Genomic DNA, 17,776 nt, shown 5'->3' on the forward strand with positions numbered 1-17,776 from the left:
AATTCATATGGTCGGGAATCCAGTCTTTGCTCTTTTGTGTCTAATTTTCTGATTGACTCCCTGTGGCTTGTGAACTTGGAATCATCAAGCTCATTTAATCTGGAAGGAGACCGCCATTGATTAGAAATCTCAATTTTCCAAAATCAAGGGTCACATTGATCTGAATAAAATACTAACTTCATTGCTTGGGAAGGTACATTGAAGTTGAACAAATGCACTATATGACTGTATACTGAAGTTGTTAATCCCGGCAGGTGAGGTTCAAGCACCATCCGCTTCTCAGTGAACTTGAACAATCGATCTCGCCTACAACGGTCCATTCGCCGCAAAATACATCCTAGTTCTTGAAGGATTTTTTGTGACTTATTGATCTCGCTGTGTGATATTCCCGCCCACGTATACTGGTTCAAATGGCTGATGAGTTCATGACAGCGCTCAAATTTTTGATTGAGAAGTTTCAGATCTTCGTGCAACTGTTGAAATTCATCATCCAGGGCTTCTCGCTCTGGTATGTATTCAAGTGTTTCTAGCATCAGTTTCCAAAATCGTAGTGATGTTGAAAAGAAACAGAGTGATGCCATGAAACGAAATACTTTGTTTCCATTCCCGAGAGACCGCAAGCCCAATCTCTGAAAGATTTTAATCACAAGCAATCACTCTACGTTGCTTCTTAAGGTTAGGTTACTACGCGGTGACACACGTGACTGACGTTTTGGAGGGTCTGGAAGCGCGCTTGGTCGGGGATTTGAAGATTCAAGTCCGTTTGACGAAGTTCGTCCAGAACTCGAAGGGTGTTGACTATCCATAGCACCTAGACGAAAATCTGAGAAAAGAGCGGTTTCCGAGTGTTGAAGCACATCGTCAGTGAATCACATGATTGGTGTACTCCGAATGTATCATGTAGGAGAAGAGGAAACGCAGGAAAATACCTTCTACTGCTTGATCTGCTTCATAACTAATTTGCAATTCCCGAGTAGGCCGAGCTATGTAGTGAGCCGCTTCAAAGCAGCAAATTAGAAGATAGATTAGTCGTTGGCGCTTCGAAAACATGTGGTACATTGACCGGGAGGCAAATAACGAAGGACAACCCGCTCAGTCTCAATGCCTGGTGCAGCAGATGAGTTTTCCCCCTCTTGAACTTGTACGACTTAGGAACAGCTTGAGTGTCACCGATAGGCGAAGCCGGGGTTTTTCCCGGTTTCTCCCCAGTTCCTCTCGATTCTTCTTTCCTTCCTCAGTTTCAAGATCTTGCGCGTGCATATGCACGCTTCACTGTTCAGCTCCAAACCTGTGTTCACGTACAATCATCTTTTTTGGGATAGCTATATGTAACTTGTTGAAAGGTCGATGCTTTGGCTGGATGCGTACAGTGTCACAGTGTGTCGCGTAACAACCCTCCGAGGGAACTAACTCACAATTTTGGTGAGCAGTTTCTTTTACTTGCTGCATATGTATTTTTTTTGTTGCAAAATCAATGCTCTGGTACACTCATGTTGACAATGGCAAGTAACAAGCGTGAAGGTTTAGTTGGACCAACCACAACCAGTTCCAATGCATGTGGCGCGACATAGCAATGGAGTTGAAGGCATCTTAACTTCTGAAGGTGAGGATGCGAATCTGTTTGTATACCGATTCAATAGGCTTCAGTCTATAGCATACATGTTGAGAATAATCAGAGGAGAAATAGTGGGGTATTTGGTAAGCAAAAATTGAATAGATATATATATAGAGAGCGAGTAAAACAAATAAGAGGAGTTGTGGTCGATAGCATTGGACTATTTACATTTGCTTCATCTTGGGAAGACAATCCATAACTCGACTGAAAACATATTTGTCTCAAAAATCAAATGAAGGGGGTGGCAGTAACAATTCATAGTTTTACAAGAATTAATCACAATTCGCGCACATTTAGTGTTTCCAAGTGTCGATGTAAAATAGCAAAAACAGATTATCAGGTAAAATTCTTGTTGAATGAACGAGGTGAACGAGTGTGCTCTTAAGTAAAACCCGGAAATAGAGTATCTGGCGAAAGTATCTGCAGGATCATTGGACCAGGGTTAGGAGAAAGTTGGCTGGCCATCTTGGATAGCATGCTGTGGTTCAGAGGTTATGAATGATTGTGGTATAACAGTAGCTCGGGCGTTGACGACGGCTGAATTGTTTAGCATTGGTCGAGATCTGATGGAGGAGATAAAGGAGGAAAAAATCAACGTATCAGCGTGAAAGGTCATACCTTGTGAAACATGAAAAGATGTATGAAGGAGATTGGTACCTTGAATTAAGCTTTGTTTACTTCGATTAATAGTATGAATGAGTCCCTTGTGCGGGGCGGCTCCCATCCCATCCTTTGGACTGTGTCTGTGTGAAAGGGGTGCCCATGCCCGTGGGGTCTAGGAATTCCATCGCATGAGGTTGATTGGCTTGGCTGGCCTTGTTGGATGAGCCACTGAACTCGCTGTAGGGATTGGTAAAATGGAGAAGTGATTGTTCTTGAGGTTTTGTGAATGACATATTGCTTCGGACGGATGAAGTGGAAGCTGAACGATTTATCATAGGTGAAGCGCCGACGCCGCCCATCTCCTGATTCTTCGGATGGTCGAGGAATGCAGTTGATGGAATGACGATAAACGTATCGTCGGCGGGTTGCTCCTCCGTTTTATTGCGCAACCGTTTGAAGAAAAACCTCAACAAGATCAAGAACATTAGAGCGATCGCAATGGAGCTGACCCCAATGGCCACAATCATCCCCGTAGAAATATGTTGCTGAATGGGCCTCGCACCACCAAAGTTATTATCAGGTCTGTTCGCCTCCCAGACGGACCTCGAACCTGCTAGCCCAGTAGGAGTACTAACCGTTGGTAATTTCGCAGAATTTGTTTCCAAGGGAAGAGCAGAAGCCGTCGTCGTGGTAGGGTGTGACACAACGGCTGTAGCGGGGGCAGCTACTGGGGGTAAGCCCGAAGGGTGGGGATCTGTAGAGGCGACAGGTGCAGGTGGATGAGTCGCATCGACGGCGGGACCACCTCTATTAGCGGATTGGGTGGGGGTGTTATTAACCGGAACCTGATTGGGAGGGTGGGGATTGACTACTGGGTTGGCCGGCGGAGCAACTGAGCCGATCGGCTTGGGGGGCATCTCTTGTTTTGTGGGTAGGGGAGTGGTGCCATTGGCACGGTTGTGTAGGTGAGCAAGCATTTTTGCAAGCACTGCGACAGTGCTCTAGTTGGAGGGGATTGAAAAAGATTGGGTCTGGCCAAGCGGAATGTTCGAAATCGAGGATAATTTTGGGGTGTTCCGGTTCGGTAAGGTTGAAAGATGAAGAGAAAAAGCGAGGGAGAAAACGGCCTCGGGACCAAGGTTGGCTTCTGCAGTAAGACCCAGCTGTAGAAGTAAGATAGAAAGTTGAAAATTATGATGGGGAACGATGCCTGGGGAATGTTATTGAGACTATTTGTGGTACGTGGCGAACGATGAGATGGCAAGACGAGTTGAACTCCCCCTGATCTGTTCTGCCTGCACCTTTACTTGGCACTGTGTTTCGCCAGCATCAATCTGGGCAAAAGGCTCAGGCTAACGCTACATGATCCCTCCATAAGCCGCGTTGTCCTACACGCAACACGAAAGCAGGAGGTTTTCTCTCATATGATGTTGATCGAGTCCAAGAGATCTCTGACCGGTTGGACTTTTTGCTATCTTCTTCTTTCGACCAGACGGTCCGAGTCACGGAAGCTGGGAGCCAGGGCATGTTTGCCTGAATCAGTCGACGCGGGCCAATCTGCGGTTGCGTGGACATGTTGCTTGGGATCCGAGGAAAACACACAAAAGCGAACTGATGATGGATAGCAAGCTTGAGATGCAAGCCAGTTGCTACCGATATTGCGACTCAGAAAACTTGCCCGTCGGGGAACGCACCTGTGCCACCAGCTCAACTGAACCTCACCTCTCCGAGCCTCGAGGGGCGCGAACACGGAGGACCTACAGATACATATGTTTGCCTTTACTTAGCTCTGCAGTCGGTTCCTGCTTTTGTAGCTCTGATTTCACCATGATACTGAGCAGGGTGGCCGACGGAGCAATGGTTCGCAGGCCGAAGGTCATCTGTTTGCCGCCGGTTCGTGAATTGTGACCTAGTACTTTTTTTTTTTTTTTTAAGTGTAATTTCGCCTTGAGCATTGCACACTATGAATATTCAATATCTGACTACTTACACGCAGGAAAGAGGGAAGAGGGTTTAACGTAGAGAGATTGTTAACTCAGGAGAGTACGCGGTAACAGGATAGCTAACCAGAGAGGAGTGAAAGAGAAGAGAGAAGAATAAAAAGAAAAAGAAAAAGGAAAAAGAAGAGAGTACCTAGTACTTGGGCAGTCAACAATTGGCCGATAATCGGAATACGACATCACAAGGCACACAGTCCATAGTTAGAATGATTTAACCAGCAGAGACTCCGAACTGCCATCTTTTCCGAAGTTCCTTCATTCGTTCTCAGTCGAAAGATGTGCGGGGCCAGGCTCCGAAGCAAGAGACCTGGACTCAGGTCAGGCCCCGCGACTCGGGAAATCCGATCTCGTCAAGGTCGGCGGCATTTCTTGGAAAAGGTTGATGAAACAGAAAAGGTCCGTCAACATGTACCAGTTGCTTGCGAGCAGGACTTGCCCACGACAAAACATTTGCCCAATAACTGGTGAAATGCAATGAACTTTCCAGGAGAGAGGTTCTTCCGAATCCTACTAAGCCCCATTTGTTTCTATGGAGCTCCCAGTCATACATACGTGGGTGCTTCAGTCTTATGAACTAGGTATGAGAACGGTGAAAATTCAGAACACAATAACAGGACTTTCTAACACATGAGAAATCGGGAGAATTATGAATTAGATTCAGACTGAGGTCCCAAGATTGGATGTTTCATGAGTTTGCCAAGAAATTAACGATCTTTATCGTAATGGATTTGGTGAATTCGATGAGATTTAATGTGGGATTTTAGTCAAAAATGACGCTCCTTTGTCATGACCAAAAACAAGGATTTACAACAAATAACGTTGAATATTAACAAGGATTGGAAACAAATAAGGTTGGATATTCGGAACAGATATGATGAGTATTTGTGTGTTTCCAGCGCAAGAAACGACGCGTAACCATTGAATTAATGATTTCAAGCGAAGGCTTGACAAAAAAGGGATGGAAGGCTGTGTCAAATTTTACTCTGCACCCTTTCATCACTGCAGAATTTTGGAGCAGTTGACAGCAACTGCTTAGCTTCTCGTAGTGGTCTTCCAATATTCGGAGGCTTGGCCAAACGATGCAATGAAGAGAAGGTCAGATTTCTATCACATTGCATAATGTGTGGTACCAATCTCACGATGAAAACATGCTTAAAACTCACTACACCCGCGGAATGACTTAATACAAACGCGACCACATCCTGCTCGACTCCCAATTCATACAAAGCTTCTGAAGCGTTGTCGATCATTTCGCGGATGCAAACAGACCCCACTGCTGTGGGTGGGTTAGACAAGATGAAGCTGCGGAGCGGAAGCGTATTAGTGACCAAACTTATGTTGTTGTGAATGGAGGAGACGGCTACCTCATGACATTGGAAATCCGAGATGGCTTGAAGCGGGCTACTGCGCTGACTAAAGATGATAGCGCAAGGGCCAAAGGTTCGGAGTGGCGCTCTTCATGAAAGATCTCTTCGATTAACTTGACAATATCGTTCATCGGCGCGTCCGTAATGTTAGCAGCTCCACTGGCTACAACCGCAGAAAGAGCAGAAACCAAAGATTCGTGAATTTCTTTGTTATCTGTGGTTTGTATACTGCCTAGCAGCTCCACGATCAGAGGGTCGATGCGCGGCTGATGTTTCATCAGAAGACCTAGAGCTGCGATTGACTTGCTTCGCACAGTGATCGAAGTTCCATCGTTAAGAGACTTCATAAACGTTCTTTGAAGCTGAGGAAAGAATGGCTTGACGTATTGAGGAATACGCATTAGCAATATTCCCAAAGTCTGAAGGATAGCGGACTTGACTGGAGCAGGGAATCGATCGCCCATCTAATAATCAAAAGCAATGTTTTACTTTAGCACATGAATAGCTTGTCGATCAGATTTGCAGATAGATGGGACGACATACGATCCGAATCAAAGGCCCGGTGATTTGGGTAACATAAGGCTTGACATGTTCTTCGGAGGTCCTCTCTACAAGATTTCCGAACGCCAGCGCGGCTTGCTCCCGCTGCTCTGCCGTACCCGCTAGGATACCCTGCAAAAGTATGGGCATGAATGGCTTGAGCCCTGAGGGACGCGAAAGTCTGGACATACGATGTGGTCAGCTTAAACTGTTTGTCAACGTCACGACGTTCTGAAAAAATTCAAAGTGTTGTCTACCCTGGCAGATAACGACCCGGAATTCCAGAACCTTCGATTGTCCGCCGTAAGGGTATAACCAAGACATCCATTTGAGTTTTGGGCATGGCTTTGACCATCTCGTCCATCGCAAGCCAAGCCGAATTAACCACCTCTAACACGGGATCATCAAGCGAGGATACTAATTGGCGGATCCAAAGCACGTCGTACTCCGATCGATCGGAGGTATTGGAGGCGCAAAAGATCCCGAACAAGTCACAACCGTCCACTCGCTTGCTGGGCGTTGGGGACTTGGCCACTTCCAGTAAATGCATCATCAGAGAGTTGATGCTATCCAGTTCATCTAAGGAGCCAAAGATGACGCGTAGAGAGGAGTCTATGGCATCGCGAACTTCTTCATCTGCTTCAGCACACCAAGAAGATCTGAGACTATCAACCACCTTAGATATGTATCTAGCAATTGAGCCTCCAGATACCGAAACCAAGCTGGACAATGCTCGAGCGTTGAAAGCGGTAATTGGAGACTTCGTAAGAACCGGTAGAATTTGAGGCAGTATGCTCGATGCTCCAACACGCATTAATTCTTTCAGTGCAGCTAGGGAGGCTGCCGGGGTGCTTCCAGATTGTCGCAGGGCGTGCAGAAGGGCAGGCAGAGTTTCTTCGACCACTTTACTACCCAACCTTTGTTGCAGCGCATCAAAGGCTTTGGCAGCAGTGGACCTCACATCATCGCTGTCATCGAGTAAAGCAGACCTTACAATTGCGATGAGTGGGCCTTGGTTATCTTCTAGCTGCGTCTGGGAAATACTGGCGATGATGTCGATGACGGCCAAACTAACTCCCTGACGAACGCGCACATCTTCAGATTGCATCGCGTTTTGCAGAGTTTTATTGATTACAGCCAGGATGTTTTCGCCAAGCTTTTTGACCAGTTCGCCCAGCGTTCGTGCAGCAGTCTGGGTCGGTTGAGATTTTTTTGTCAGAAACTGTGGCCAGTATTGTGAGATTGAATACACGCACCTCGCGCTGCTCTTCGCCAGGACTTGCGAGGATGCGAATTAATGTTTGCACTGCAGTACATGCGATTAGCGGTTGAGATCATGATACTGGGATAAAAAATCAAGCGACTTACTCAGTGTAGGCATAATTTCACGGGCGGTTTTCGGGGTGTTCTGTAACATACAATATCGTGATGTTAGCATTCAAAATCCGCAAGCTGATATAATATGCACCTCACATTAACCAATGCCTTCCAGATGTGAACCGACGTCGTGCGAACAATAGAGGAAGAATCTTGTCTGGTGATGTACACTGCAGACAAAACCCTGTCTCGACGTTCTTTACCCAAGGTATCAACCAAAGCGACTCGTGAGGCATCAGCACTAGGTATCGTGACTTCATCCTCTTCTCCATCTTCGTTCCCAAGGTCTGCTTTGGCAGCAATTCCGGAAATGCGGAACAGGAGATCTCCAAGGAGCTGTATAGAGCTGTGTTTTATGATTTCCGAACCAGGGTGGTAGTCAGATAATTCTCATCTCATACGTATAGCCGCTATAGGATGACTAACCTTTGTCGGATTCTCCAGCTCTCGTGAAAGAGACCTTGCTCAAGTTCTGGCATGAGCAACTCAATTGCCTTGGTGCTGTGGTTGATCACAATCATCCTACCGGCTCGCATCGACGCATCCCGCACATAATCAGAGTCATCAGCCAACCCGTTCAGGACTGGTCTGATTATTCTACCAAGATATGGGGCAAATCGATCTCCATACGTCGCTGGCAAGAAAACCAATAGCGAAATGAATCCTTCACGAACAAACGCCTTAGGACTACTGGTGTTTGTGATGATGTCAGGCAGAAGATCATCGAGCTTTTCAGTCCCGAGGCCTGACATGATTTCACTGAGGCCTTGAGCAGCTCCTTGTTGATCGACACCAGGAACCTCGGTCCTGAGAGTATCGAAGAGGGAAGGAACCAATTCGGGAAAGCTTTCTTCACCTAAACGCTCGACTAAGCTGCCAAGAGCTTTTGCCGCAGTGGCTCGGGCCTCCGGCACTAATGATCGATTGTCAGCAAGCTGCCGGCAAGCTCGATGTGAGTTATTAGGAACATACCTGGATCAACCAAAACTTGTCTTACTCGGGGCATTAATTGGGGAAGGTAGGGCGAAAGATCCTTAGCTTCTGTAAGAGTTGCCAAGTTGCCAACGATCTGGGTGGCTTTTCGTTTGATGTCTGCACTTCTTTCCCGAAGACCTCTCTCAATGATAGGGACAATGAGAGCAAGGGAAGAAGTATCCACATAGTGCACGAAAGCCGTGCCCAACAGATTGTCCAACGCTTTGCCAGTTTTCCGAGCTGGGTCGACTAAGGCGGCTAAGAGAATGTTTTGCATCGCTGAGATCTCGGGGTTGGACACAACCTCTCCGAATTTCTTGAGACTGTTGTTGGCAGCGGCGCGAACTTGCGCGTGAGTATCGGTCAGTACTTCCGTTAGGCGAGGAATGATTGTCGGAAGTGACATTGAGAGCTGTTTCGGCGCTAGATACGCCATGGCGCCCATCAATTCGATAGCACCCTTTTTAGTTCTCCATTGTTTGTCATCCAATCCATTGAGCAAAGATGGCAATATCAATTTGACGGCATGCCCCGAGAGCCCACGCATGATTTCTCTGGCGGTATCTTGGATGGCTTCCCGAACTTCAGTTGCACTATCTCCAAATGCGGCCAACATAGCGGATGTTGTTGGGATCAAGTACGGTTCAAACAGACGGCCCAGCGAGCTCGCCAATATTTCGAACGCAAATAGAGCTCCTTGTCGAGCACGAGAGTTCTTCTTATCTTCCAATGCATCACGTAAGCGATCAACGATCGAAAATTCTTGTATGGACGTAATACCACGCCCTTTGATAGCCCCTGCCAATCCGTAAGCTGATCCTCTCCGCTCGGCATATTTCGGGGCATTCAGGGTATCGTCGAGAAGTCGTTGAATGAGGATAGGTACCTGCTCTCTTCGGAGGCGCACCAACGGTGGCAGACAGTCGGATACCGCGCTTTGGACCACCTCAGACGGAGTTTTGAGTGCATCGACCAAGCGCGTTATCACTTCCTTCAACCTTTCGTCATCTGCTCGAAGATGGCGAGCCACCCTTCCAAAAAGAAGAACAGCTGCTTCTGTGATGTGATCCGCAGCGTCTGTGCCAGTCCCTCCTCGGGTGAGGATATCTTCAAGAATGGAAATGAGTTTTTCAAGGTGTTCAGATCCCCTTAAATCTATTGCCGCATTGCCGGCCTATTGAATTGAAGATTCGAGGATTTAACAGGCAGCAAGCCCAACGAGAATTCCAAGTGGGTAGATAACTTACAGCAAGCATTCGAGTGCGGACCTCTTCGTTTCTGTCACCCAGAGCTTTCTGGGCAACAAGAAAATCAAACAATGGTAATATGTCATCTTTTTCCCAAGAGGGCGCGAGTAAGCAAAGCGCGTGTGCCTGTGCGAGCCGGTGCTGCCAAGGATCATTTCGGTCTAGTGATTCGGGTATGATCATTCCAAACTTATCATATTCGGGCACCAGCTCTCTTGCCTAAAAAGAATAGTAGAAGCAGATGTTAGAGCTACAAGATTGTTTTTGCAACTGGATGACATACAAGATATTCGTAGCGAGTGGAGATTTCTGCCAGTGCGACTTTGGCTAGATGCGGATAGATTTGAACAGTCTCAGCAACTGATTTTGCAGCTGCGTTTCTGATGGCAGGGGTGTGATGTTCTAAGAAGAATAGTTTGTTAATACAGGTCTCTTCAGTATTTTATTTGATCACTTGACTCACCGAATAGCTGCAACAGCGATGAAAGACAGCTTTCAGGGGTTTGGAGTCCATTTTCTAGCCACAGGTCAGAAGCTAAGTTCGCGTTTCGTTCATCTTCATCGTGACAGGCTATCCACAGCTCGAGGGACCATCCAATATCGGTCATATCCAACGGCTAAACCAAAGATATGTCAGCCCGCAGTTGGTTTGAAGTTACGTTCAGATCAGGAATATTAACTTACTTGAGCAGCTTGTAACGCGGCATATCTGGCTTGCGATTCCGCTGAAAGAAATCCCAATGCTAAGGTGTGGATGTCTTGGTCGGTTGCATCAGGCGAGGCAGCGGATACAACGGCAACGAGGGCCGACGTGGCAGCTTTAATCAGCTGTGGATATTTACCGATCACAGCAAGACAATCTTGCATCAATCGTGATCTTAGGTCCTGTATTTTTGTGGCTGGAAAAGGGTTTAGAAATAGAGATGCATTAAGCTGAAGAGTGACAATCAAATGCTTACCTTCAGGACCCGCAAAGCTGATGATGTCCACCGCTAAAGCAATTTGTTCTAAAGATTCTTCAATCTGTGAAGCCATGATGCCCAGGCCTCCTTTGGCGATAACTTGCGAAAGGAGTGGAGCAAAATAGCAAAACGTTCGGCAATCTATTGCCTGCTGCTCAGCTAACGATCTGATCTTGTATAAAGTGCGGGTGACCAGGTCTACGGAAGAAGATAAAGATCCAAGGTTACAATTTTTAGAGGTTTGGTTCCAAGCCATCGTATTGTGCTGACTAACCTGAGAGTGACTCGGCAGTCATATCGGCTGGTACCACTTTGGTTTCTAGACCTCGTAGAATGCAAATCGTAAGCGGCAGACGAGACGAGCCGAGCCGTTCAGTGCAAAAGTCGCCCATAACCTGACATTGCGGCAAATCGCTTGATCAGTTCGGTGGTTAATGTCCAGTTTCATAATATTAATGTACTCACAGAAAATGCTGAAAATCCTTCTGTTGGGTTTAAAGTGACAATTTCAAGTTGTAAGGCCTTCAAACATATATCTACGAGTGATGCCGCGTAGTCTGTGAGGAAATTCTCGGACGCTTTGCGGGCTTGCATCAGGCTATGGATCAAGCAGAATCCGTGCTTGAGTTTCGCCAAGGCCTCCTTAACTTGATCTCGCACATCCGCTTCTTTCGAAAGCTGTGCATCAACTAGAGCCTTTTCGGCTTTTGTCAAGATCTTGGCACCACCGGCTTTTTTCGCCTCGATACTCGCCCTCAGCTCTTGCTCCCATTTTTCAATTGAGTCTTGCCCACCTTTGTCTTGGACTTGATTCTTCTGTGGGGCAAGAACTGCGATGGGACATTGGTCAAACAGAAAAGAGGCTGAATAATTTTTAGTTAAAACTGTGAGAAGAGAGATGGATTGAAGACGGACCATCGTGAAACGTTTGCCCGGGCGGAGTATTCCAGACGCCTAGCTCAAACGTGCCTATGTGAGCGAATTTCTGAGGATCCAAAGATTCCCTCACATACTCTGAAATTTCAGGAAAGGCAATCCGGGGAGTCACGAGGCACATCGTGGTCACCGCCCGATAAGCGGCATCGGAGAGCTTGCTACTTTCTGAAGAGACTGCGGTTATTGAGTCTTGAATGTGTTGTGTCAAGCGTTTAAAGTTGGAAGAGGTTACTTCTTCCGGGTCGAGTGCCGCTGCACGCACAAGGCTTATCCAGAAGGAAGAAGAATCGTCTGTGGACAATGGAGATTCCAAGTCAGCATCTAAATCATGCCCACTATGTATTGTGAAAGGATGAAGCTTGCCTACGACCTGATGGTGCGACGTTACGAAGCTCTCAACCAGCAGCTCGCGCCGTACGTCTTCACTCATATCTTTGGTATTTTTGAACAATGATGCCAAAAGACTTCTCAGTCGTGCACCTAACACTGGACTGTTGAAGAGATCGTGGGTAGTACTCTACAATGTGAAACTGGAATGAATTAGCAATGAATAATACTAGCCGTTAGAAGATGCACGAAGCTTGCCTTGATTGCTTGCGTTCGCAACCCTTCCATTAAAAATTGGCAAACCAGTTGAGGATCTCGTTTGAACCATTCGCATGTCAACTCGGATATCAGTTTTCGTGTCTCATGGCTAAGGCATTCGAGGCAGAGAAAAAGCACCGCCTGAGCAAATAAGTTTCTTGAAACACAAGAATAGAAAAGAAGAGATGAGCCATATGTTGTATATGAAGTTCATGTGCACCAATACAATAATATACCTAAACACTGGGTCTCGAGCTAGCTCCGATTTAAATTTTTCAAGAATTGAATCGAGTGCCCGAGAAAGCCACATACTTTCATCCGGCGAAGCAGTCGCTTTTCGATAGATACGATCTAGAAACAAAAAGCTGGGCTTCGGAGTCCCCACTGCGAGAGAACATAGGACGGGGTTATTCTTCCACATAGTTTGAATGACTGTGTGATGACGAAGCAGTGATGAGCCGCATAAGGCAACAGCAATATATCCCTCCAAAGGGCCTCCGGCAGATGCAAGCGGATTGGTTGATGCGTTTTTGAGATTGGCTTCCAGCGCTTTTGCCAGTGGAGCCAGGAGGGAAGGATAGATCTGCGGCTGCATGGGCGTGTATGTAGAAGCTTGACGATCCTGGCCATCCGTAACTTGGGGATCATGCCGACTAGGGCGCCATAATGAGAGTCCAATCGCTGAGCATACTGTTTTTCGAATCAACGGCTTAGGGTCTTGCATACTCTTGCACATAGCTTGAACAGCTGCCGATTCGATTTCAAGTCCGGAATCAATCAAGAACTTCAGATGACGTTGGATCGTCGCACTGACACTGATGAGAGCATTTTCGTTGGTTTCCTTGCCCAGCAGGTCGCAGCACAACTTAATCAAGGACGGCGAGAATGATGTCTTGGGCTTCAGAGAGGCTAACGCATTCAACAGTGTTGCGCGGTGTTCAGGACTCGAGGTTTTGCCAGTCTTGATCGGCAAACTGATTTCTTCGACCACTTTCAGGAGTACATCAGAATCTTCATGTCCAAAAACCGTTTCAAAGAGTGCCAGAGAAGATTTCCTGGTTTCTGGATTACTGCTCTTACTAGATGACATGATCGCAGGTAAAAATGTGATGCTCACTTCTCCTGGAAGACGAAGAGTTGACATGCTTATGAATTGCGTCAAAGCTGGTAAGGCAACCTCAGGAGAACGTAAGAGAAATTTGGTGGCAGGTGCGATCACAGTCTCAGTAAAATCGTCTTGAGTCAAAATTTGCTGAGAAAAATCGCGAAATGCGGATGTTGTCCATGGAGGCAACAATGATCGGGAACCCAATATTTGGGCGATCCACCAATCGAGGATACGACTCTAAATGATAACAAAAGTATCATGAGACTAGTTCATGTTTATTCAGCTCTAGAAGACACACCTTGAAAGTCACTGCATAACCCACGCCCACTCCATCACGGGCACCTTTAACAGGTTCTTTGCCAACCCTCAGTCTCAAAGAAACATCGATGACCACGCCTAGCAAGCTAGCATTTACACTCGGAGAGGTTGAGCAGGTTAGGATTTCAAAAAGTCTGGGGATTTCTTTTTGATTCTACGCGAGAGGCAAACAAAAATCAGTAATGGCTCGGTTTGAAGGACTCCGCCAGTAAGCTTTACTTACATTCCTGATTGTTCTTCTCACAATCACAGTACCAGACTTTTGGAAGGCGGGTCGATTATCCTTGGGATCTTGCATCGAGTCCAGCAAATTGCCGAGAGCATTGACCAGGATAGTGATTGACGATGAATCTTGGGAAGATTGACTAGCCAAGTGTGAGAATGAATTTTCAAGGAGTGCCGCCGTCCATACGAGAAGAGCTAAACGAGTGCTAGCTGCACTGCAGCCCCCGCTATGAGATTTACCGCATGACTTTGAGGCTTCCTGTGAGATCCACTTGATGACAGTGTTTCTGAGTCCGAAGGAGGGGGAGTCTGATGAAATTTCGTCGCTCTTTTCGATGAGAGCAATAAGCACAGAGATGACAGCTTTCCTCGAGTCGGTATCATCGTAGCGAGGAATCGTCTGGAATAGCACCTTGAGTAACTCGGATACTTCCAGGATCGAAGGGGATTTGACTTTGCGTATCAGCGGAAGGAGTTCATCTCGTAGGAAAGGGATCCTTATTGACAACTTGGTAGTAATTATTTTTGGTCTGCCTTGCTGGATGGCCGTCTCCCAGGTGAGCCTGTCTGATACGGGTAGGTCGTCTTCGTCCTCGTCATCAACTCCAGAAGCCGATGCGGTACTTGATGAGATCCATTTTTGAATTAACTCTTTATCTGGTGGCATTTCCTGTGTCACTGCTCTGTGATTTTGTGTAAGGCGATGTATTCTCGTTGCTATCGTCGGTCGGTTTTCAAGAATATTGGTGATCGTCCACTCGACTTGTGGTTCTTGGTAATCGTCCACTCGACTTGGGGTTCTTGGGAGGTGGGTGATCGGAAGAATGGTATTTTGAATAGAAGGGGGTCAAACCAGATGCATTTTCGCTGTTGCGTACACCCCCGAGCAAGTACATACTCGAGGAGGAATTCCTGTGGGCATCTTTTATTTTAACACAACTAGAATTCTATTTTTTGGCATGGATAATTATGCCATACTCAAACGATTCATCCTCTCTTGCAAAGGGCCAAGAGAGTCAAGAAGCTCATGGTTGCATCACACACACCTTCCAGGCCTAAATTGAAAATGCCACACTCTGCCCTCTCTACGCGAGTGATGAAACCCCTGTTGCATTTTTGGAGAGTCCCTGCGGGAAAGCATCCCCATTCCAAAAATAGGGGGACTTGTTTAGTTAAGTAAGGTGGTTTCCGGGGGCACCCTTTGGTGTGAATGTGTGATCTTACATTATTGTTGACAAGGTGAGTTGATAACTTCCCTTCAGGCAACATGAGCACATAACTGATACTTCCAGCCTCCAGGAATCTTACAAAGGCCAAGGAATGATATTTGCTGCTTCATTACTTTTTCATACTTGAAAAGAACATGAATACTGACTGGATACCTGGATAACACTTCATCTAAAAAAGACTCAAGCAAAAAAACCATCTCATGAAGTGAGAAGAACAGCAACAAATCCCAAGAAAGTGAAACACTTCAAATTGGGGAGTTTCAGAGAAAAAAGAGATATAAAAAGGCTGATCAAGTTTCTGCAAGACTGTGTACACTTTGATTGCTTTTGACTTTTTCTTGTTTAAAAATATTTGTGAGTACAAGCTTAGAAATAATAAAAAACAAGATGGTCAAAGTTTAATCTCTCAATTTTTTTTCATGAAGGAAGTCTTTGATGAATTGTATAGCTGTTTCATTAGCTTCAATCTCAGCTTCACCTGCTTGGAATATTTGACCAATTATGACTTGATCTTCTAGCCAATTTGAAATGTGTGGATTCTCCATTGTAGATTTGTACAAGTTTTTGAATTCTGAAAACTTAGTCTTTGAATTTTGATGATTATTTTCTAGAATCAAATCTATCTCATGAAGCTCCATTTCTGAATTTTTATAATCAAGTAAGCTCTTAAATGCAGTATGTTCAAATGTAGTAGCTTCAAAAGCTTTCAAGTAACACACTATCAACTTGTGTTTATTTTTAAAATCCTCCGATTTTTGATGTGCATCTTCTGATATGAGTTGTACAATGCCGTGAAAACAATTTCTTTCCACAAATTCCAAGTATAGATGAATTGCATAAACCAGTTGTGATTTTGAAAATGTGACTTCCTCAGCAAGTGGTTCAACTTCAAGTGGTTTATCAAGTGTTGTTTTCAAGATCATACTTAAGTTTTTAATTAGTCCCTCTGGAGGTGGATGCATCAACCCTTGACCATTTTTTAACCTTTTGATTGAATCCATGCTATTCTTATTTGAATCATTAATAGCTTGCAGCTGTGAATGGAATCCCTGATGACTGAAGTTTTGTGTGAAAGTTTGCCATCCTGAAAATGGCCTACCCAATTCTTCACACAACATCCCACCAAAATGGTAGATTTTTTCCACTAGGAAATTTGCATTGATGTTTTTTTCCTCTTCTTCTGCAATTAATTTATGAAAAAAGCAAAATATGCCAATGGATATTCTCAGAGTCTAGAGAGAATAAATCACAAGAAAAATGTGACTAGGATTGACATACCATCAAGAGAGTACTTTGAAAAAGGCCAATTTGGAATTTGGGTAATTGATGAAACTGATTCAAATGTGATATCTTCATCTTCAGTATCACCAATACAGGAAATAGTGTAGTAAATTATTGGCTTCATCATCTTGGAGTTTTGGAAGGCACTTCTTATAGATTCTTCATTGATGAAGCCTTCCTTGAACCACAAATCCATTGTTTTGAATACATACTTCCAGAGAACTGGATTGTAGGATTTTGAAGCCTCAGTGAAATCCTGGTGTTTGTAACCAAAAAGCAATCCCTCCATTTTCTCCCATAACTTCTTGCTGTAGCTGAACCAGAAATTGTTTGATGGGAAAATTTCAATACTTTCATTAGGAAAATGTTTAAGCCATTCTCCCTTTATATTATTGTCTAAGATGAGCCTTAATTTCAGATCCGAACTAACTTGGCCCAGCTCGAATAGCTTGGCTTGTTTGATGAGAGAAGCAGACTTCCCGGCTAACTTAAGAAGACTACTTGTCGAGGAAAACTGATTATCATTTTGAAACGGATGATCTTTTAAACTCCGATCTTCCACCAGATGTTGCAAATCCAAGCGAATAAGCTCAAGCTCTTCTGACTCCTCACAAAGCGAGATAACCGTCCCTAAAAATGTGGAATCTCCTCTATCAATCAGCTATTCAAGCATCAATGAAATCAAGCAAAAGCTTACCTTTCTTTTCTTTCCAGTTCTCTATTACCATTGAACCTGTGAAGAAGATTCCAATTAATTCTAGAGTTGGTTGCAAGACTACTACTTGGCAGGGCCTAATGAAGAGACTCACGATCCTCAGATGACAAAGATCTCAATAGGGGTGAATCATCGATTAATTTCTCAAAAACCTTCAGACCTTTTCTGGAAGAAATAGCCGATGGATGTCGTTTTAAACGGTATGGTTCCCAAGAAGTAGTACTTTGTCTCTCTTGCTGGGTGAAGGTAAGCGCTATGAATGGTTTTGAGCAGAATTTGGTGTTAATCAGTAAGCATCATTGATTCCCATTGGATGAAGGTCAGCGAAAAGGAATGTACCATCGCTTATTGATGGATCACTTGTCTCCCTAGGTTCCACCAAGAGGCTTGTGGCCTTAGGTATCCCAATTATCTCCACCTCATCTGGGTCCGCTATTGATGATGGTCTGGTAATCACTCCACATGCCATTAGGATCAGGCTCACAAGGATGGACCGGGACCGCATACGCTCATAGACCAACGGTTAAACTTGAAGTAGAAATATCCCAAGGATTTGGGAGAACAACCGTGGAAATATATTGGGCGCTGATCCTAAGGAAAGCTTCTGGTATGCAATTTATGAGTCGTAGAACAGAAGATATTCTCTCTGACAATAGTCTAAGCTCAATCAAAGAAATAGGTGGTATAGAGTAC

The 17,776-nt window shown here is 45.2% G+C and overlaps 2 protein-coding genes across 2 annotated transcripts; both read right to left on the reverse strand.

Moving 5' to 3' along the window:
- Positions 1-2,298: 2,298 nt before the first annotated feature.
- PtA15_1A878 (uncharacterized protein) lies at positions 2,299-3,195 on the reverse strand (the record flags this gene model as incomplete). The annotated part of the gene is made up of 1 exon (XM_053165950.1): positions 2,299-3,195. One exon carries the CDS (start codon positions 3,193-3,195, stop codon positions 2,299-2,301), a length of 897 nt encoding a protein of 298 aa, XP_053017091.1.
- A 1,994-nt stretch (positions 3,196-5,189) lies between these two features.
- PtA15_1A879 (uncharacterized protein) lies at positions 5,190-17,588 on the reverse strand (the record flags this gene model as incomplete). Its single annotated transcript, XM_053165951.1, has 27 exons — positions 5,190-5,285; positions 5,382-5,520; positions 5,583-6,049; positions 6,129-6,306; positions 6,383-7,317; positions 7,382-7,431; positions 7,494-7,533; positions 7,599-7,848; positions 7,929-8,415; positions 8,475-9,651; positions 9,725-9,943; positions 10,008-10,126; positions 10,188-10,341; positions 10,409-10,623; positions 10,684-10,884; positions 10,961-11,081; positions 11,152-11,516; positions 11,602-11,913; positions 11,986-12,139; positions 12,208-12,364; positions 12,444-13,552; positions 13,614-13,787; positions 13,857-14,658; positions 16,380-16,998; positions 17,066-17,101; positions 17,178-17,336; positions 17,423-17,588. 27 exons carry the CDS (start codon positions 17,586-17,588, stop codon positions 5,190-5,192), a joined length of 8,901 nt encoding a protein of 2,966 aa, XP_053017092.1.
- Between the last annotated feature and the right edge of the window lie 188 nt (positions 17,589-17,776).

This window comes from Puccinia triticina, chromosome 1A (assembly GCF_026914185.1).
Source record: "Puccinia triticina chromosome 1A, complete sequence".
NCBI classification, from domain to species: Eukaryota; Fungi; Basidiomycota; class Pucciniomycetes; order Pucciniales; family Pucciniaceae; genus Puccinia; species Puccinia triticina.